This window comes from Archocentrus centrarchus, chromosome 5 (assembly GCF_007364275.1).
Source record: "Archocentrus centrarchus isolate MPI-CPG fArcCen1 chromosome 5, fArcCen1, whole genome shotgun sequence".
NCBI classification, from domain to species: Eukaryota; Metazoa; Chordata; class Actinopteri; order Cichliformes; family Cichlidae; genus Archocentrus; species Archocentrus centrarchus.
The window spans coordinates 5,381,933-5,404,229 of record NC_044350.1 but is presented as its reverse complement, the minus strand read 5'-3'; the positions used below and the strand labels follow the sequence as shown (position 1 = coordinate 5,404,229).

The 22,297-nt window shown below is 41.9% G+C and overlaps 1 protein-coding gene across 1 annotated transcript in view; it reads right to left on the bottom strand.

Moving 5' to 3' along the window:
* Positions 1 to 752: 752 nt before the first annotated feature.
* LOC115780082 (band 4.1-like protein 1) overlaps positions 753 to 22,297 on the bottom strand; it is a 93,769-nt gene continuing 72,224 nt past the window's right edge. The window contains exons 13-21 of the mRNA XM_030729050.1: positions 22,124 to 22,159; positions 21,526 to 21,570; positions 18,501 to 18,650; positions 9,046 to 9,174; positions 5,065 to 5,124; positions 3,445 to 3,540; positions 2,837 to 2,917; positions 2,624 to 2,740; positions 753 to 977 (exon numbers count right to left, since the gene is read on the bottom strand). Coding sequence (XP_030584910.1) covers positions 972 to 977; positions 2,624 to 2,740; positions 2,837 to 2,917; positions 3,445 to 3,540; positions 5,065 to 5,124; positions 9,046 to 9,174; positions 18,501 to 18,650; positions 21,526 to 21,570; positions 22,124 to 22,159 — 720 coding nt within the window. The 3' untranslated portion in view covers positions 753 to 971. The remainder of the gene's footprint in view (positions 978 to 2,623; positions 2,741 to 2,836; positions 2,918 to 3,444; positions 3,541 to 5,064; positions 5,125 to 9,045; positions 9,175 to 18,500; positions 18,651 to 21,525; positions 21,571 to 22,123; positions 22,160 to 22,297) is intronic.

Below are 22,297 nucleotides of genomic sequence, written 5' to 3'. Positions count from 1 at the left end.
CGTGACCAGCATCTCTTTATGTTGGCGGCGAGCCGACACCAAAATGAAACGATAACAGTGAAGTGGGACAAGGACGGTGATGCCTGTATGTTGAAGACCCGGGACCAGTTCCAGCTGTCCTCTGGAGTGTCAGTACAGTCTCTCAGCATTCGTCCACTATCCATCGGTATTTTACACTTTCTCCAAAGGTGCTCGTTCCCACCGCCACAGAGCTTCTCCAGGGTTTCAAATGTGAACATGTTCATGTATGTTTTTGTTTTTTTGTCATTCCCTCTGCTATTTTTTTTAATTGAATCATGCAGATTATAATCATCTGATATTATACATTATTTCATAAACAAGCAAACACTGAACATAAATTAGATCCTCTATAGATAAAAATGTAAAAAGCTAATAAGACAGCAGTTGATTATACTGAAGGTGTCATGGCTGGGAGGTGGCCAACAACAAGGCTGGCTCTTGCCACTTGGCGCCTCCCCTCCCCACCCATACCACCAGCATTGTCCCCATGCTTTCACCTAACCCTGCTTTTCTTTTATATTTTCATGGCGTATGACAGCAGCACAGGGCAGATGTGTGCGACCTTTAAATACAAAGTGTGAAATATGACACCTCATCGCTTCAAATGAGCCAAAACATGTTACATTAAATAATATGGAAGTAAAGTGTTGAATCTTCCAACAGAAGATTTCTCCTCTTTCCACTAGAGGGTGGAAGGCTGGGATTGGCTGGAACAAGACAGGATGGGATGCCGGGTCGGATTAGAGGCCGAGTCACAGTTGGTATGTCTAAAGGGAAAAAAGGAGCGGAGGTCTACTGCTTCATGGAGCGCAGTCTGTTCTTGTGTCGGTGTGTACACAGTGGGGAAGAGAGTCCTCTTTGCGGGTTGGTGGCATATTGCAGGGCGGGGCAGGAGACACACAGCTGGAGGGTCCTCTCCTGTCCCCCGTCTCAGGAGCCACCATGTTCAATCAGGACTGCAACCACAACACAGCATATAATGATCTGTGGTGAACAGGCACGTGCTCACTCTTGGCCACTGAGCTGCATCACTGAAGTAATTCAGAATCCTTGTGGCCATTTCTCTGTGCAGTCATTTTGCATCCCTCATTTTATGTCTGCACATATTTATTTACATTTATTTTGCTCACCTGTGGTCATTTAGGAGCTCGTATTTGTTTTACATCTTTTTGTAGTTATTTAGCATTAGTTTGTCTGCACTGTGCCTTCCATTTGTAATCGTTAGACACTGTCAAACTAATTTGACATCTTTGTATCTCTGTATTCATTTAACTCCTTTACGATCATTTAAGATGACTTTGGCCATCATCACCATCAATGGAGCCACGATTTAGAGAACACCATGCTTTAGTGTTCCCCAGTTTAACCCTTTATTTGATCTAATATCAGCCTTCACTGATAAGTGCTTTCTTACAGGCATAGCTGTTAATATTAAGAGTTAAGCAAGGCAGCTTTCCAAGTCTTAAAAGAATGTAAAGTTTTATCAGTAAGGGAAAAACAAGAAATGTCTCAGCTTTTATAGACTTAAAAAAAAATTCAGTACAGTTTTGTGTGGATCAGTGGTTGTAAAAATGTAAACTTCTGCACATTAATTTACTTTGATAGCAGCTTTATGAATGAGGAAATCAAACAGAGTGTCTGGTTCAGGTGCAGCAGGAGGGGAGGAGCCAGAGAGAAACAGAATTAGACGTTTTGCATCTGTTTTGCACCTTTTTTGGCATTACCTTGTTAATTTTCATCTTTATGGTTATTATGCGTTGCTTTATAGGGTTTGCATTTTGTAGTAGGTTTAGTCTCTAAATGCATTTTACCTCTCTTTGTAGTTGAGATTTGGGATCTCTTTCAAGTCATTTTGCATCTTTTTGTCTATATTTTGCATCCCTTTGTAGCAGTTCAGCATTTTTGTAGGTCTTTGTGGTCATTTCTCATCTCATTAGTCCTTTTACATCTTTTTAGTCATTTTGAGTCACTTCATATCACTTTATGTCTCATATGTGCATCTTAGACCTCCAACTACTTTACCTCCCTTTGCAGTGTTTTGGCATTTCTTTTTCGCCATGTTACAGCACTATACATTTTATTTATCTTCATTTGGACCTATTTGTAGCAATTTTGTATAAGTTTGTAGTCATTTTGCACTTCTTTGTAATGTATGTGCATCTTATGTCTAAACTTATTTTGTATCTTCTTGGTCATATATGTCGAGGTCTGTAGTTGTATCTTTATGTAGGTATTTGGCATCTCTTTAAAGGCATTTTCTCTTCCTTCTGTAGCAACTTTGTCTTTATATTTTTTATATCATTATAGCCATTTGGCACCCCTCTGTAATCATCTGTTATCTTCTTTGTAGTTATTTTGTATCTCATCTAGTTGTTTTATGTCTCTTTGCAGTCATTTCCCAACGTGTTATAGTTGTTTTGCATTTCTTTGGAGTCACTTTGCATTTTCCTGACCCTCTGTAGTTTTCTATCTCTGTGTGCTTGTTTTGCATCTCTTTGTAATCATTTGGTTAACCTTCCAGCAAGAAACCTCAAGTCTAAACAGAAGCTCTGTGCCTGTCGGGCGCTTTAAGTAATCCTTAAAAAGCACAGAGTTCCTGTACCTCTGCTTTCTGCTGCAGCTCCTCAGTGGGCGACTCTGTTTCCCTGATAACCACTGCTTTTGTCACCAGCATGTCAGGATGCTGCTGCTTTGCCTCTTGGATTGCCATGGCAAGCGCCTGGGACATAAAAACCACCAACACGTTTAATAACCCTCTCATCCAAACTTCCAGTGCTTTGTGAGTTGTTGGACACACGCTGCAAGTGTTTCTCACCTGATGTTGGTCCACATCGTCATCTCCTGTGATTATAATCCTTTTCTCGATCCTGGTCTCTGAGTAGCCTCCTTTCACAGTCTGTGGAATGAATACCAGAAGAAGGAAATTTAATGAATCGTATAAAATTGCACTCGATGGAGAAAGCAGTGAGGTATCACTGTTGTAGCCTATTTTATCTGCATCCACCTACGCAATTTACACAGGCCCATTCAGTTTATTTAGAGTGAGACTCTTTAGCCTTTTAAGCATGAAATGACAAAACTGCCCTCTTGAAAAACTCCAAAAAATGTATCTTTTGTGCAATAAAAGTCTTGATGAAGTGGAAAAAGACTGAATCATTATTGTTTAACAGTAAATTAGTCCTAATAGAGAGATGAAGGAAATAATGATTTGTGTTATTAGTACCGATGTAAAGCCTATTGGAGTTGATAGCCTTCTCACAATACACTGTTAACATATTAAATGCAGTTTCCTGTTAAATATCAAATTATATATTTGGTCGTCTCCAGCGTGTGTACAAGGATGGGTAACGGATACAGATGTGGTGACGCTGACTGTATGCTCCGGTCGTCAAACTGTAACCATAGGAACTCATGAGGTGTTACCTTGGTAACTTGTGTCGTGGTTGCTGAGGTGACACTCTCAGCAGTGATGGTCAGTGGGGACACGACAGACTCTCTCCCCTGGGTGCTGGCTTTTACCTGCAGCACATTCATTAGAGAGCAATCATACACTAATGGAAGGACCCAAAGGCACAAACATGCTCATACACAACATATACTGTTCTGCCAGCCGGGCGGGGGGGGGGGGGTCTCAGCCTCCCGGGATGAATATCAGAGAGCTGAAATCTGTTAAGTGTCATCAGGGTTTATGTGCACCAGAGGCCTAAGTCAACAAAACTCACTTTATCAGCTGCTGGTAATAATACTGCCACTGACAGTGATGATGCAAGAATTTTCTAAGTGACAAGTCAAATGCTCTGTTCTAAAAAAAAAATAAAAAAGTCATTTGAATAGCTTATAAAAAATTATATTTAAAACAAAAAAAATACATCCACTAACAGACACTACTTGTAATGATTTCCAATAGAATGACAGTTTGTAGCAGTAGCGGGGGCGGGGGGCACACATTCATGCATGTGCATGCAAAAAGGTGGTGCACCCACGCTTTCTCGAATAAATCCATGAATCTCATCATACTGTATATACTTTTGGACAGTAAATAAAAATCCGCTCCACCATCCCATGGATGGAGTCAAACTCCACCAGAGCAGAACAAAGCTTATTGTTGCTAACCAATAGGAAAGCATGAGACGGGATGGGTCAGTGCTAACTGATTAGCAGCAACTGAACTTTCAAAATAAGAGACGGGAAATTGTTCACTCGTGAATTGATCACATCTTTCACTCCAACAATGTGTAATGTGAGGAGAAACACCGAATGCAGCTGCTAGGTCTAGTAGTGAACTTTTTAGCCAGCTCCAGGTGTTCCAGCCCTCAGTCGTGTGTTCTGGGGCTTTTGTTGTGGGGTTTTTCCCTCCAGTGGGCACGACTTTCAGAGTATGATGTCTTGCATTCTGTCTCGGTTGGACAGAGGCCACATAATGTAAATACAGCCACTCTTTAATACAGGAAGCTCTGGATAGGCAATGGAATGGTGAGCAGAGGGCATCCCTAATTGGAAATATATCTGTATGTGTGTCAAGCACTCCCTCTCTTCATAGACTTCTTAAAAAAGATTTTAAAAGTTTACGTAAACAATTTAGCATAAAGCCGAAATGTAATTTTAAAGTCTGTTTCTTCACATGAAATGAGATATGCTGATTGGTCGCACAGCCTCTTTTCAATGGTACTTGCCCACATCTTCAAAAACAACTCTGTAAATCCAGCATTTACAGTATTTCAACAAAAAAATTAAACCCAACCAAAAGGCACAAAAATATAATGAGCACTCAGAGAAATCAGTTATTCTGTCACTGCTACAGAATGTAAATGTTTGAATCGACATACTATATTACATAAAACTGAGTCATTATCAGGATATCAGATACTGGCAAAGTGGGAACGAAGCCCTGCAAACATTTGCCTTTGAAACATTTTTCATTCAAAGCTTATGCAGAAGGATATGAAATAAAGGCCAAGGCAAGAAGAGAGGAAAGCAGTGGAACAATGGCTAGTTTTTCACTGTGGATACACACACACTCAGTTCCTCATCAAAGATACTTACAGGGGAGCCATTTTCTTTAACAGCAGCAGGAGCCTCCTGTGGGCTGATGACTCCATAGTTCTGAGAAAAGAAGAAATGGCCCTTATTAACGGTCTTTAATAAGCCTCTAAAATACAATCTGTGATCATACAAAGGAGCATTAGTGCATATTTGAAATAGACAAAACAGTGCGGTTTTGTTCTCCACTAATTGTAGTGGATTTAACATTGAACACTTTAGTTTTTACTTACTTTTTTTAATAGAGAGAGAGTTTACATTTCTATCTTTCATATTTAGATTTAAATTGAGCATCTGTAACCAAACAATAAAGCATTGCGATTCTCATTCTGATGTTCAGCGTGGCTGTTTTTTGTTTTTTTTTTATTCCTGTAAAAAAATGTGTAGAAACATCTGGATCACTGTAGCTTCATAGAAATCTCAATGAAGAATCCCGGACAAGAGGAAACCTGTCAAATTATATGCAATTTTAAAATACTACTTCACAAAGACACAAAATATTTTACAAGCATACTTTTCTAAACCGATGCAAACAATGTCTGCTTAATCTGTAACTTTGTAAAGTGAACACGCTGCATCCTAGAGCCGGTATATAAGCTGAAATTAGGACACAGACTGCTGGGCCGTTCCCACAGCAGCCATTCTAACACGTTACAGCAGGAACTTAATGGTTGCATTCAGTAACCTGAATAACGGCTGCACCTCAGTCAGTTACAGTTCCAGGGCTGGACCTTCGCTGCAGACATTTTGGCATGTCGTAACAGGACAAGCTGCTATAAACCAACATAACGAGCACCTTAACTGAGCTGGTTCAGTGTGTTCGTTGGCCCAATGTCACGGCTGTTGGGACAGTTTCTTCTAATTGGTTTCACCTGTTTTTCCTGTCAAGTCCAAACGTCTGTTGTGAAAAAGAGCCGCTGTCAGTGCTGACTTCCTGTCTAAAGCTTATTAATGCCATTAGTTACAGTGAAAGCAATCTAAACTGCATCACACAGAGGTTCTGCTGTTTATTTCTGTGCATCTGTAAAAATATTACTGCGACATGCCAAACTGAGTTTTAAGCCAACTGATGCTTTAATGTGTTCATTGCTCTTAAAAAGAATTTTACAAGAGATCACTTTTCATGCTTCTCCAAAGTGTAGCATGAAAATATCCCCATACACCATAACACCACACGCAGCCTGAACCTGTGATACAGGGCAGGATCCATGCTTTCACGTTGTTTATTCCAAATTCTGATCTGAATATTGCAGCAGAAATCACCAAGAAATTTTCTATTGTTCAATTCTGGTGAGCCCATGCAAACTGCAGTTTCCTGTTCTTAGCTGACAGCAGTCTGTCTGCATTCAGAGACGCTTTTCTGTATACCTTGGTTGTAATGAGTAGTTATTTGAGTTACTGTTGCCTTCCTGTCAGCTCAAAGCAGTCCAACCATTCTCCTCCGACATCAGCAAGGTATTTTTTTCAGACGTTTCTCTGTAAAGTGAGGAGATGGCTGTGCAGGAAAATCCCAGTAGATCAACAGTTTGTGATCCATGCCACATTCAGAGTTACTTAGATCAACTTTCGTCCCCATTCTGATGCTGACTTTGATATCTTGACCATGTTTACATGCCTAAATGCACTGGATTGATGCCTTTACATTTACATACCTGATTAGATATTTGCACTAACAAGCAGTTGAATATTAAAGTGTGAGTGTATATACAGCCTGTTTCTGATTGTAGATGCATAACACTTTGCCACCAACCATTTGGCTTAATTTTCTAAAATGACAATCTACCACACCAACACTTAAATAATTATTTCAAATATTTTTGATTTTCCTTGTCAGACTCATAGGCACCCAAAATCCACATCTCTCTTTAGATTCTGCGATGATGGTACTTCAGTAGCAAAGAGAACAGAAGACCACATACATCAGAGGTTCAAATGAGATTAGATGCTGCTATTTTTTTCATGACTGTACTTGATGAATTGTTTTGGAAAAGCACAATGAATTTTACTACAGCCTGCTGTCAGTGTTTTGCAGACAGCCGGACCCGAGCAGCAGCGGCTGAGCCTTTGTGCTTTTGTTCAGAAACCCAATACAACAGATAAAGCATGTCTCCCTCTGCTGGCTGTACAGTGCCGCTGATGAAGATCTGAATCTGCCCATAGGTGACGTCAGTCTCCAGTTTGCCTCAGATACATACGTGCACACACTCTGTGCTGTGGCTTACTCTGACATCTTTGAAAATGTGACTCAACGCTGATGTGGCACTTCAAAGGCACCCTCTCTACATCGCTGCCTGAGTTCATCCACACTATTAGCTGAATGGCTAAAGAGCCCAGAAATGATTACATTTTAATAAGGCTCCTGTGGGACAGTCAGCCGGCACTCAAATCTCTGCCTCCGGAGATGAATGGGATTCGCACCTGCTTTCATCATCCTCATTAATACACTGTCAATACTTTAATCACTTCATAATGACGCTATTATTCCATCCGCGTCTGGGGAATATGACCAACATGTCACTGCAGCTCAAAGAAAGCGCTTTTTTTCTCTAATCAAGTCTGCGGAGCGCCGTACAAATAAGAAATTCTTCATTGCCAGTCACTTTGATGGTGACTGATGGAACTGATCCTATAATGGGTATTGTCCTCATTTTCTCTTTCTGCCAGTAATGCAGCTTAATGTATGAGCACTCACCTGTAAAATATGTCATGTATTTAAAGTACACATGATATTCATCCCAACATTGTACAAATGTAAGAAAATATGAAAGTAAATACTTTGTAATTTGGGGAAAACATACCTTCATCTTCTTCCTGAGAATCAGAGGAGTAGATTGTTACAATTCTTACATTTGTGGGCTACTTATGAAAGAAGCTTAGCTCAGTCCAAATGTACTGAAATCCACCTACAGGCACACCCAAAGCTCAGTAATTAACATGTTATATCTTGAATATTAAAGCTATGCAAATATCAAAGTGTAAAGACAACAGTGACTTCCATCCTGAATTTGCCAGACAGTCAAAGCAGACTGACTGACAAATAGCCTGGCAGGTAAGCTCTTGTTAAAACCCCAACACTGTTATTAATACTCTGATGTTTGTACAGATTAAAGCAAAGATGAACTTTTACACTTCAGAGGTGTGGGTAGCTGGATTTTGCTACTTTTTTACAAAGCCAGGACTGCTGTTTCCCCATTCCCCAAAAGCTAACAGGCTAGCGGCTGCAGCTTTGGTATTTTGGCCCCAGTCACATGGGCCAAAAAAACAGTTGGCAGTCACCTGGCAACTAGGGAAAAGCGAGTGTTCCTCGACTGATTGTGAGTGGTTGCTGTCAGTCCCTGTGAATTCGACTGCTAAAGCCCCAGAGGCCTGCCTAGAGGCCAGTTATTGAACCCCTGGTAACCAGCTTGCTGTGAAAAGGTGAAACTGGTCACAAAGAAGTGCTGCACCAAAAACATCCTCGTGACAGTTTTGGATGATAGCAGGTCTCCCGTAATTTGTCACCAACTACTCACTAAGCGGTAGTGAAACTGTGAAGAGTGCAATCCAAACTGGAAACAGAGACCGCTCCTTTTGAAATGTGTTGGCTTCTATGACACGCACAACTAGTTTAAAGGTGAACATGAAAAAAATGCATATTTGTATTTCCCAAAATCAAACTATTCAATTAGGTCTGAGTTAACAACTCTTTTTTTAATCCGTCTCTTTTTCTCTCCCTAAATACACATGCCTGTGTGGGATCCAAAAAATATGCGTACTAGAGGTGTCACAGTATATAGCATGATATCTGATAAATGAAATACTAGTGGGTTACCATTTGCACTATTATGAATACGTTTATGTTTTTAAATACCTTACTGAGAGTAACATTGTCAGTCACTGGCTAAAACTGTGGAGATGCTGTCAAAAGCATCACAGTATACACAGTAAATAACAAAGCAAGAATAGAAAATCAAAGAGTTTCTACTGCTTTTGCTTTTGGTTTACCTGTGGAGAGACATTCATGATATTGGGGTGGACTTCTGATCCATTTGTGTGCGTCTCCGTCTTGGTGTCGACTCTTTTCAGCTTGTGGGCGACACTCACAGCGCTGGGGTCTTTCTTTGCCACAGGAGGCTGTGTCAAATACAGACAGCACAATACAGTCAAAGAGCAGCAAGCAATTTCTCACCTGAACACTTCAAAGCTGTTCTTGAAGGCAGCATATTTAAAGAAAAAAAAAACTTAAAGGAACAAGCTGTGAAATGCATTTTTATTAGTCTGTTTGGATGACAACATGCAAGTGATATGACAGGGGAATTCAAAGAAACACCAAGTTCAACAAAAGTAAAATGGGTGAATGCTCCATTTATTAATACATCACAAATAAAACAAAGTTTGAACAAAATTAAGAACCAACAAAACTTAAGCAACACAACATGGTCCAACAAAAAAAATGCACCAGTGGCTACTGAAGTCCAGCCAGGCAGGGTGAAGCCAGTGGGTGATGACGACGGTGAATAAGTATAAATACATTCTACCTCATGATGCATCCCCTCCTCAGGCAGCCTCTCATCTATGGGAGACTTGTCCCGGGAGCCCATTAGACGGGCAGAGTAGAACCTGGAAGTCTCCTCAAAGTCCTCCCTGCCCACCTCTGGTTGTCGCTCCCTCTCCCCCAGTTCTGGCACACCCTTAGAAAAGTCCTCCATGCCCGAGTGGAGGTCAGTGATGACAGTGAAGTCGACCTCGGCCTCCAGGCTGGACGTGGAGCTGACCGTCATGCTGGAACACTTGCGTTCGATGCCCAGATGGGTTTCTCTCATGCAGGCCACGGTATCCCGTTCCTGCTCCTCCTCCGAGGCTGCTCTCGGCTGAGGCCTCCTCTCCCCGAGCTCCTTCTGGTGCACGTACAGACACAGGATCAAAACGCTGACATCACACGGCGACAGTCATTTGGATGGAGGTGAGGAGGAATGGAAATTAAGTACACTGCTCAAAACAATTAAAGGAACACTTTTTTAATCAGAGTATAGCATCAGGGAAGTTAAACTTCTGGGATATCGATCTGGTCAGTTAAGTAGCAGAGGGGGTTGTTAATCAGTTTCAGCTCCTTGGGTGGTAATGAAATTTCCATTCCCGCTTTGTTGCACTAGAGGAGCAACAATGGCACAACTCCCAAAACAGGAATGGCTTTACAGGTGGAGACCACTGACATTTTTTCCCTCCTCATCTTTTCTGACTTTTTTCACTAGTTTTGTATTTGGCTAGGGTCAGTGTTAGTACACGAGGCGATACCTGAACCCTACAGAGGTTGCACACGTAGTCCAACTCCTCTAGGATGGCACATTGATACCACTGGTGTGTCATTGCCAGAGGGTTTGTTAAGTCTCCCAACACAGTCTCAAGAGCATGGAAGAGATTCCAAGAGAGGGGCAGTTACTCTTGGAAAGCTGGACAGAGCTATAGAAGGTCCTTAACCCATCAGCAGGACTGGCATCTGCTCCTTTGTGCAAGGAGGAAACCGGATGAGCACTCCCAGCACCCTGCAAAATGACCTCCAGCATGCCACTGGTGTAAATGTATCTGACCAAACAATCAGAAACAGACTTTATGAGGGTGGCCTGAGGGTCAGAGGTGCCTGGCACCATGGAGCCTGACTGGCATTTGCCCTAGAACACCAGAATTGGCAGGTCCACCACTAGCACCCGGTACTTTTTGCAGATGAGAGCAGTTTCACCCTGAGCACATGTGACGGACAGGAAAGGGTCCGGAGAAGCTGTGGAGAACATTATGCTGCCTGTAACATCGTTTAGCATGACCGGTTTGGTGGTAGGTCAGTGATGGTCTGGGAAGACGTATCCATGGAGGGACGCACCTCTACAGGCTAGGCAATGGCACCCTGACTGCTATTAGGTATCAGGATGAAATCCTTGGACCCATTGTCAGACCTTACGCTGGTGCAGTGGGTCCTGGATGCCTCCTGGTGCACGACAATGCACGGCTTCAGGGGCGTCTTTGAATTCAGCCCTCAGGCTGATAATTTTCATTTCCATCAAATGATGTGGCATCCTTTAGTTCCTGACACATTATCCACTCCAGATCAGTGTAGATATTCAGCATTTTCTCCCCTTTGAGATTTGATGTGTTTTCAAAGTGTTCCTTTCATTTTTTGGAGCAGCGTATTTTATGGAAGCACTGTGATACCTAAGCTAGCTAAGAGAGCCACTGTGACATCACCCAGTAGTTTGTAAAGTCCTGTTAAAGTACTTGAGACTAGCATTTTCACCACTGGCGACCTGTACAGGGTGTACCCTGCCTTTTGCCCTATGACATCTGGGATAGGCTCCAGCCCGCCCGTGACCCTGAACAGGATAAGCGGAGGAGAATGGATGGATGGATGGAAATGTCGGTGTTTTGAAACTGAAAGTGATGAGCGAGGGGCAGATCCGACTGTAGACCCTCTTGGTCACTTCTGGCTCCAAAAAACAAATCTGGCTGCAGACATAGCCTGATATGCATACTCCAAGTAATGGTAAATGGACTAGTTCTTATATAGCGCTTTTCTACTCAGTCAGAGCACTCAAAGCGCTTATACAACACGTTTTTTTATATTTACCCATGCACACACATTCATACAAGCACTTCCATGTTAACTAAGCTAAGTGCTTTTTAATTATATAACATCCACACACATTCACACTCCGACGGAACGGTCGGAGAGCAACTTGGGGTTAAGTATCTTGCCCAAGGATACATTGGCATGTAGCCTGGAGTAGCCAGGAATCGAACCCCTGACCTTCCGATCAGTAGGTGACCTGCTCTACCTACTGAGCTACAGCCACCTACAACTACCACAATGACTGTAACAGGTGTTTTTGATACTTATAGTATGTATGAATGAAACCAAACATTTTTGGAGTCATTGAATTAAAAAATAAAGGTCTTGTAGCATCTTAAGATAATGCCACATATATTGATCACAAGTAGTAAATTGCTTATTAGACTTTTAGATGTCAGGAGAGACTGCTGCAGTCAGTTATGAGACAAGCATTTTTGCAGTGAGGAAGGAAGGAATAGAGAAGATGGATGGAGCAGGTGAAGATGAAGGTGGGCTTAAATTCAAATGAATAACCTTGAAGTCAGCAAATGGTTCTTCATATATGGCAGGAGTAGCGACAGGCTCCTGCAGGGGAAAGCAGAAGAAAGAGCAGAGAGAGTATCTCAGGGTTAGTGCAAGCTGAAGTTGAGTGTGGGCTGACTTAGACACAGAAGACCAAACAGCAGTGCTTGACTGGGGGGGCTGAAAATATGAGCCCAGTGGGTTTTGTGCACAAAATATTTCAGCGCAAACCTAAACTGGGATCCTGGTATTCTGCTGATTAAGAGTCCAAATGCAAATACAGTTTAAAAAAAAAAATTGCAATTGTATTGCTCACAAATAGCTAGTAAGTTTTAAGTAGTACTACTGCATTATTAACTCAAACCCAAGTTTAGGTGAGAAATTCAGCCAGACCCAATTCAAGCCTGCTGGTTCTGACCAGTCAGATCCAGTCAGGTCCAAATGGATACCAGCACAAATTTCAAGGACTGCTCTACAGTGGCAAAGCAAACAGGGATAGAGTTTAGAGGACAGAAAAGAGGTGAGCTTTTTGCAGCAAACATATCTACAGCCATTTGTAGTCATTAGCAGGGGCAGGACAAGAAAATCATGCACTTTGTATAATGAGCAGGTTTCTGGTTTAAGAGCAGCCACTCATCCACTAACTGAGCAATTGTTGCAAAACTGTTCACCTTGAATTTCAAATACAAACACAGTCAAATGATGATGTTACATTTCTAATCAAAAAGTGCTGGGATGAATTTCAAAGCCTGTCAAAATGACTGAGAGTGGATCCACATGTTTGGAGGAGCACCTTAATATTTTCCCATACCCCCACCCCCCCCACCGCTCCCACTTCAATCAGATCTTAATATGATTGTCACTCGCCGGTGAGGTCTGTTCGCACATTGAGAGCTACGCAACACCTCTTCTCATGCCTGTTTAATCCAATATACGCAAGAGCTTGACTCAGATGAAAAGGTGGGGAATGATGAAAGCTGTCATGTCTATTCACTCCAAATTCCTTTCATTCCGGTGCCAAACACGTGCAAGCTCCCAATGATACCAACAGTGAAATGAAAGCAGCAAATCTGACTGTGTCAGGCACTGAGCTGTGGTGTCTGTCTGCTTGCTGCCTGCTGGGCTTTCACAGTTGGAGGAACTGGTGTATTTAGAACACCGCTGGGCTTTCAATCCAGGTGAGGGTAAATGGAAATAATGCAACGCATGATTTCTGATTTATTACCACCCATGTGAAGGATCCAGCGACAGTTTGTAAATTCTGTGGGGTTTTTTTTTTAAGGGTTATCAGTTTGATGTGGTTTCTCAATCTTTTGTGCGCAAACCAATTCTATACTCCATTTATCTCTAATTTTGGAAGATATTAGCTCTCTAACAAAGTAATGGATGACAGTACATTTTCCCCATTTCTTTCACAAATGAGTGATTTAATTTGTAACATTCATATGCAATAAATCGTTTGTTTTGTATTTCCAGCTTGGAAATGGCATGGAGATGAGCATAAATCATCAGAGCGATGCTAATATGTGAGCCTGCCACCCTCTGACAGAGAACAATGTGAGCTGGAAGGAAATTTGAGGCTCAGGAGTTGGAAACGATGAACCAAAAACCAAAATGTGACATTTTTTTCTGGTATGCTTAAACTTTCACAGCCAGTGTTGAGCTGTACAGATTTGCCAGACAGTGTGGTGCATGTCAAGCGGGGCAATGGGAGGGGATAAACTGGATTGTCTTATGGGAAAATGTCCACACTTTTTGACTGCCACAAGACAGAGCAGAGGTACCGCTCTGCCTGCTCTTCATACAGGCACGAACAGGCAAGATGGATGAGTGTTTCAAGTCATTGAAAACGCAGAAAAAAGAAAAATGGCGTGCTCATGCTGAAGTCTGTCTGAAGCTCATGCTTTGTTTCCAATGACTGAATAGCAGATGCCATAAGGAGTTACCGAGTGTCTCTTCTTGGCTGCGTCCAGGCTCGGCTCCCTGCTGGCATTTCGGCTGTTACGGAGTATTAGTACGGACTCTCGGGCCTTCTGTGTTTTCACCGGTGGAGCTGGAGGAGCCATTTTAGGAAGCCCTGAAACCTTTGAGCCAAATGACTGACTCTCTGTGTACCCTCTACCAGACTGAAAGCTGTCATCTGGATGCTCGATTTTAGCAATACCCTCCAGGTCTGAAGCAAACGCTGGATGAAAGGTGGAGACGTCGGTCCAGTTAAGGTCTGAGGATCCCTCCGGAGAGCCAACTGACCACCGGTATTCTCTTCTGATGCCCCGTTTGGGATCGTCCTGTCCTGTTCGGTCTCTTTCGTCCTTAGACGTGACGCTCTTCGAACGCTCCGGCTTGAGAGGAACAATCCTGGTAATTTCTGACTGGTAGGCGCTGCCTGACAGTCGGTGGAGAGATGTCCTCTGACCTTTGTCGCCCATAAAACCCTCAACATCCTCTCCTCCAGAGCTACTGATCTTTCTTTCGTGTGTCCTGACCTGTCGCAGTTTAACCTCTGCTAGCTCTTTGTTGTCAATGAAGCCTTTCCCTCGCACCTTCAGCACACACTCTCCTTTAGCGCCTGATAATAAACTGTCATGTTCTATCTTTTCAGGTCCATTCACTGAGCCTAAATCAATTTCTGCTGTCCCAACATGGCTCGCTTTTTTCTTTACCTGCTCTGCTCCGTGGGTAGAGACCTCACTGCTTTCTCCAACTAACTTACCCTCTTGTTTGCTGTCTTTATAGACCCTGACAGGCTGCTCCTTTCCTAATCCCTTATCATCTTTCATCATTGCCACTGGGGGCGACTCACAATGATTTCCTCTTTTAAATGCGTTTTCCGAGTTGTTGTCCGAGTCTGAACCCTCATTTTCTTCTTCAGTCGAATCACCGCCTCCTTTCCTGTACATGTGCTCTCCAGGCATTCCCAGGTTTAAGCTCTGGGGTCTCCTCTTTTTTCTCGGTTTAGAAGCCGTATGCTCCTTTATGTGCCGCGAGCCCGGGGTTGCATCGCTGTTCGCCTCAGGGTCTGAGGCTTGAGCTGGTTTGCTCTGAGATTTCTCTTGAAACGAGTCTGCATGCTCAGATAATTGGATCACAAAACGCCGAGGCTCAGAGCATACATCTGCCTCTCTGGACGATTTTGTTGATGGAAACTCATCAATATGGCTTTTCATTTCTTTTCTGTCATACCCTGCTACCTCCTTATGTATCATCTTGGTAACGTCTATCTCTTTTTCCAGACCCTTTTTCTCCCATGAGGAATCAGGTGTGAGAGATTTGTTCTTTTCTTCTGCCTTCCAGTCATGGTCTTGTTGATAAGGTTCTTGTTTTTCAATCAATACCCACTCCTCAGAGCCCTACATGTTGGTATAGATTAAACACAGTTAGACATGCCAAGCACAGCTACTGCACACAATGAAATCTACGCAATGACTTCAATAACAAAAAAGGGGCCACAATGTACAACTTGTACATAGTGAAGTTATGGTAAAAAGCTGTATTAACTATCCAAAATGTGCTTCTTAAACAACAGACAATTGATCCACCAAGCACCAGACACCCATGGACAGACTTTTTAGCTAAATCTGGTAAGCCAGTCTTGGTTTTTACTTAATCCAAAAATAGTCATTGAAAATGGGCTGTGCATTTGATGCAGTTCAAATTTACACTCACATCAGACCCTGCAAAAACTTGGTGAAAAGATGTTAAAAAAAATACAATAAAAATATCAATTTGCCAGATGTCACAACAGCTTTGATTTATTAAGAATAATTTTTTGAGCCTGTTGAAAATCCTCATCTTTAGATATAAACCTGCTAACTCATTGATTAAAGACACCCAAAGGTTGGTAGATGTTGACATCACATTTATCAGCTGCACCAAGTAGTTTAGTCGTTTTTATGTTAAACCTTACAGCAAATTCTGGGTAAATACAGAGAAGAAAAACCAGCATCTAACAGCTCAGCTCGGTTTGGCCTTGCAGAAAATGTTTTTGCTTTGGAAGAATTCTGCAGCCACGAGGATGTTTTTAAGTGTGTAATAAACAGTGTAGGAAACACGTTGCATAAAATACCCGTAACACAGCTTGGTTGCAGTTGCTTCTTAATATGGAAAGGCTCAGTACTTTTGTTAATTCTTCAGTCGGGCTCAGGATGGTTTCCTGGGGCAAAGTGTCCTCGCTGCTGTATATTTGCAGTAACAGTTCTTTTCCTTCTCATTTCTCGCTCCTCAACAACATTAGTACACCACATTATATAAACCCTATTTTCCTTTGTGTTGTTCAGTGCCACTAGTCAGAGCAGGTGTTGCCGATTGTTACCACGGCAACATCAACATCAGGCTTGCGTTTGCCAGGGGGTAATTTTTAATTTTTTTTTTTTGTGGCTTTAAGTGACTCACCCTTTATTTTTCTGAAACATTCGACTAATCTGTGAGCAAAATTATGACTGGTCTAATCCTACAGAGCAGTCTCAGTTATCTTTGTGAGACTTGGTGAGGAGGGTTGGGTCTGACTCTGAAACTGCTCATTCGCTGATGAGTTGTGATTGACAACTCATTACCCAATGAGCATGCGGTTTCATACCACAGATAATCCTTTTGAAACATAGTATGACCTGAAATGAGTGACTGGGTCCATAAACTCAGCAGGAAAGTGTACTTCCGCTTTATATTTCTGACCCAGATGCTACGTCCATGTAAATAAGTTTGCTATATATGCATATCATTGTAATACGTGTCATAATTTAAAAAAAAAAAATTTTTTTTTTTTTTGCTCTAAGAGTGGGATTTTACTTTTCAACCAAATTTAGGTGTAAAGCTGTTTTTCAGTGACCAACAAAGAGGTAATTTCAACCAGTGCTGTTCAGATGTCTGGCAAAGTCATCTTTTCAGCAAATTTTTGCTGGGTGTGGAGTGGCAGCACTACATAATAGCAATTGCATAGCATTAACCCATAAATGCAATAAACAGTAAACTGCTTTGTGAAAGAGAGAGTAAGAGAAGTGCAACCTCAGGTGAAGCCACAAGAGTCTTCTGGACGAAACCCTCAACAGACAGACTGTTAACAGGTTCCTTTCCCATTGCGCGACCCACCAACTGGCCGACACGAGGCAGAATAGAGGGTTTAAAAGAGAGAAGGAAGAACAGCCATTAGAGTGCTTCTGTAAGATACAACTTCAAGCAAAAGAGAGAAACTGGAAAAGGCAGAAAGAATCAGTGTTAACAGGGCACAAGTGAGTTGTTCTGAAGAAACTTTTTAATGAACTTCAAACTGAAATCATGCAGTTCCATGTACCTGACAGCCACCAAATCCACATAAGCAAATCTGCAGGCATTTGCAATGCAAATATTTTTTTTCTGCAACAACATCAAAGACCTGAGTTCCCCTAAATCTCTTGGAAACAGTAAAGAGCAGCAAGACTTCCCCAGCTTTCGAATGTCACTCAAACAGAATAATACCCCACACCCACCACACCCACCCACCCACCCCCTCCTCTGGAATGAAGCACAGAGCAGATTACATTTTCTGCTTCAGACAACATTTGACATTCTATGGGTATAATCTGATTGTGGCAGACAGCAGATGAGAGATTGTCTGAAGGCAACGTAGGCACCAGCAAAGACTATCCTATCTGAAGAGGCCAATCTCATCTTTAAAAGCCTTATTACCACAATACGATCAAAGCTGAGGAGATTTTGTGATCTAGCATAAAGAAAAATATCTATCTGTTAGGCAATCAAGGGGAAAGAAATGACTGACTGATTAGTTCTCAAGTGCCTGACATTGTGCAAATCTCAAAAACATCTCGGATCTAATCTCATCAAGATGTTTCCTTGTGTGCTACTTGTCAGTCATCTTCAAGCCCCTCTGAGATATTGTGAGAATTATCCTGGTATTCCGGAGAAAGACGGAATGCAATTCATTACATGCATGTCTTAAAATAAACTGCGGATTTGTATGTTTGTTCCCAACAGCCGTAATATCTTTGCAAAGGAGATACCTGTTTGCAATGCCTGCAGGGAAAACAAAACCTATCTTCACCAATCACACTCAATTGCTATGTTTTTTGTTTTATCATATAACTGTGCAGTATGTCTTGGGGCTAAAAAAAAAAACATGAAAAAAAAGCATTTAAAAACCTGCAAAACAAGTAACAAGTAACAAGTGACAGAAAACATGGTCTGTTTTGCCTAGATTTGAGCAGTGAAAACGAGGACACTGGCCTCATGGGAATATCGATGGCCTTTAATGGAATGTCAAGTTTTAGAGGTCGCTGGATTTCAGATATTGACCGTAATGGACTTAAAAGCCCTCCACAACACAGCCCCGCCCTCAGCCCCAACTCACAGCCTTCTTCTCTGGTGTGCCAGTCGGGGAGGTCGCTGACAGGCGCTTCTCACGATTCATCAGCTTGCTGTTGGGCTCCCTCAAGGCTCTCTTTAACTCGTTGATGCTGGCCTGGTGCTTCAGCAAGACATCCTTCGACTTATCGAGAAACTAGAGGAGAGCGAGCAGAAGACAACAGTCCATGAGGACTCACATTTCTGACATGCATTATGAGATAATACTTCATGTACACTGGAGAGGATGCCACGTGAACTCCTTACATTTATGCCAACTAGCGATTACGCTACTGTTTTGCTCCTTTGTGCTGGTGTTCACTGACATTTAAGATGCTTATTGAAGCTCCAACAGAGTTTCAATAAGTTACAACAGAATTAGTTTTCAAAACACAAATGAACACAACAATCAAGGCGCACACACACACTGCAAAATGGATGCAAGACAAAATGAATATGAAGCATCTAATAACACTATTCAGTAATCAAAATTCTGTCTGCTTTGTTCTTGGAAAGATGGAACACGACTATTATTAGAAACAAAATCCATCTTCCTTTTATCTGCATAAAAACATTCAGAAGTTCATCTGAAGAATGGCTGTTCACACCAACAGCGTATTTCCCAAAGTTACAAGCTTTCTAGTGCAAAAGTCCCTCTTTGTGTTCTATATATCTCCACTAAAAGTATAACAGTAAATACTGTACCTGAGAAATACCCCCTGCAGATATAAACTATGCTGGAATGTATATGTGCACACAATGGGGACACTGGATTTTGCTATGCATCATTAGAGGGAAAACATATTTGAAAGGGACATGAAATGAGTCATTTTACTTCCTGTCTTTGATCTATGCTGATGTCTGTCCCTCACAAACAGAGCAAACAGGAATAGATAGCAGGTGGGTGGGGCTGCTGCGATGGCCATATTAGGGATCTCCCCTCTCTATTATATCTGTTTGGAACAGTCTAAAGTCTGAGTTTTAGGCTCAGAGGAATTATTTGTATGTAGACTAACCTCACCTTTTAAAACTGGGGCTGTTTTATAATAGCCATCGACGACTGCAACAGCGCATATATGATAGAAAACAAAGAAAAGCATAATAGGTCCTCTTTAAAGCCTTTAAAAAACTTCCACCTGGAGTACTAACACCGCAGTCCAAAATAGTGACAAATGTGTGAACATTAACCATCTAACACAACAGTATATCTTGCCACAGACTTTGACATTTTAGTACTACCAATCTACCTGAACGACTTCTCCTGTTGCACTCACACCTACTGTTATGAAGTGCCTTGAGAAACTGGTCCTCAGTCATTTGAAAGCAGCACTCCCACATCACGGGATTCTCACCAGTTTGCATACCGCTCAAACAGAGCGACTGAGGACACCATCTCTATGGCTCTTCCTTCTGCCTCCCCCACCAGGACAATAAAAACAGCTATGTTCGGATGCTGTTCGTCAATTTCAGCTCTGCCTTCAATACAGCCATCCCCACCAGACTGGTGTCCAAACTCAGTGACCTGGGAATCAACAACCCATGGAACAGGTTTGTGGACTTCCTCACAAACAGACCCCAGGCAGTGAGGCTGGGCAATCAAATGTCCTCCAGCCTCACTCTAAACACCGGCATGCCATAAGGATGCGTATTGAGTCCCCTGCTGTTCTCCCTGTTTACCCATGACTGCGTGCCACTGTAAAGATCTAATATCATCATTAAATTTGCAGATGACACCACAGCAGTCGGTCACACCAATGACAATGACGAACCGGCCTACAGGGAGGAGATCCAGCACCTAGCGGCATGATGTTCCTCTAACAACCTCACCCTCAACACCAAGAAGACCAAAGAGCTCATTGTGGACTACAGGAAAAACAGACACAAACACACTCCTGTCCAGATCAACAGAGCTGAGGTACAGCGTGTCTCTAGCTTCAAGTTTTTGCTTGTCCAGATCTCTGGAGGGAATAGCTTTTTCCCACAATCTGTTACAACACTGAACTCCTCAATTCACTCATAACTACCCACTACATCACATCACATCAGGACAACTACTGCCCACATTGCACACACTGGACTAACCTTACATTATGTTCACTGGACATTGTAAATATTATAACTTATTTCACCATTCTACACATTTATACTGCATTTATACATATCCATAGATCTTAAATATATTCTTATTTACCACATCTATCTCATATTTATCACACTCTGTCATAATAGCACTATGCACTTCCATTTTATCTGTAATTGCATAATACTTTTTACTTTGTTGCACTCTGTAACTGCACAGTTTTCATATTTGCACTCCTATGACTTTGCACAATGCTACTATTTGCAGTTCTGGTAGATGCTAACTGCATTTCGTTGTCTTGTACTTGTACTGAGCAATGACAATAAAGTTCTATCTGTCTATCTATCGATCGGTCGATCTATCTTTCTGTCTATCTGTCTGTCTGTCTGTCTGTCTGTCTGTCAGTGTTAACGTTAATGATTTAAGGTGTCTTAAGACAGGAAATAAATTACATAAAATGGCTCGAGCCAACTGGGCCAATATTCTCCATTAATTAGTTGGTCATAAAATCAAAGGGTTTTTTTTAGTACATGTGGTGAATACTGCTATCATAATACTGCTAGATTATTCAATGTGAAGTGCTGCTGAAGATAAGCATTCTTACTGTTGATGTTTTCTGAGGATGTTGCTGCACTTAAAGTGAAGCTCTGAATGAAGGACTTTGTAATTCAAACTAAAAATGGAGAACTTCTACCAGTGCATTCACTTTAGTCAAGCATCTGAGTGCTTTTCCCAGCACTAGGCAGAGAAGAATGCACCAATGCATTATAGGCACTTAAGGAAGGAGAGAAGCTCATGTCTGTCTGCAAAAGCAACACTGGAGATTTGCCGTTGGATGTTTCAAATATCCAAATAAATCAAATATAAATTGACTGAAAAGATGCAGGCAAACCTAAGTCTGTAAAAGGCACACAGGACAAGAAGCACAAGAGCCAAATCCAAGAACCTGTACCTCCTGTTTGTGCCGAGGAGTAGCCTCCTGGTCCAACTGAGAGAGCTGAGTTGGGGCAGGACAATGGATGAGCAAGAGAGGGGTCAAAGGTGAAGAGTGCAGGGTAAGACAGTGCAGGAACAAGGTCAGATGCAGAGACAAGGTGATAAGTCAGTAAGAGGACAAGCAGGCAAACAGAAAGCATAGACATTGCCATTAGATACCATGCCAAGATTCTGAAATTGAAATTAGAAAATAAAGGCATCCCAGTAAATTTTTAAAGTTTAATAAAAGTATAAGCATTACTACATTTTATTTATATTTGCTATATATAAATCTAGACCATCTAAAATTGACCTTACACCTATTTTACCAATCAGTGTATTTCAAATGTTTGCTGGGATGCCTAACTGTTCCCAATACGTCCACTGCAACCTTTGACTTGTTTATGTGCTTCAATGCGGTATAGTTTGTTTTGATTTGTTTGTGATGACAGCAACAGGTACAGAGACAAACCCGGTGAAAGATATGCAGAGAGGGTGAGGACCAATTAGATAAAGATGGACTTCATGATAAAGACAGTATACAGACAGAGACCAAATCACCAGACACCAAATACCTCCTGTTTACTGTCAACTGGTGACCCAGCCTCCTCCTTCTCGCCAGCAGGAGTTTAAAAATAGAAAAAGCAAAGCATGTTAGTAAACAGACGCATGACTTGAGTCTGCATTTCTCAGCATTACGAGAAAGGGTTAAAAACTGTAAAGCCATTAGCAGGATTTATGAGCAGTGC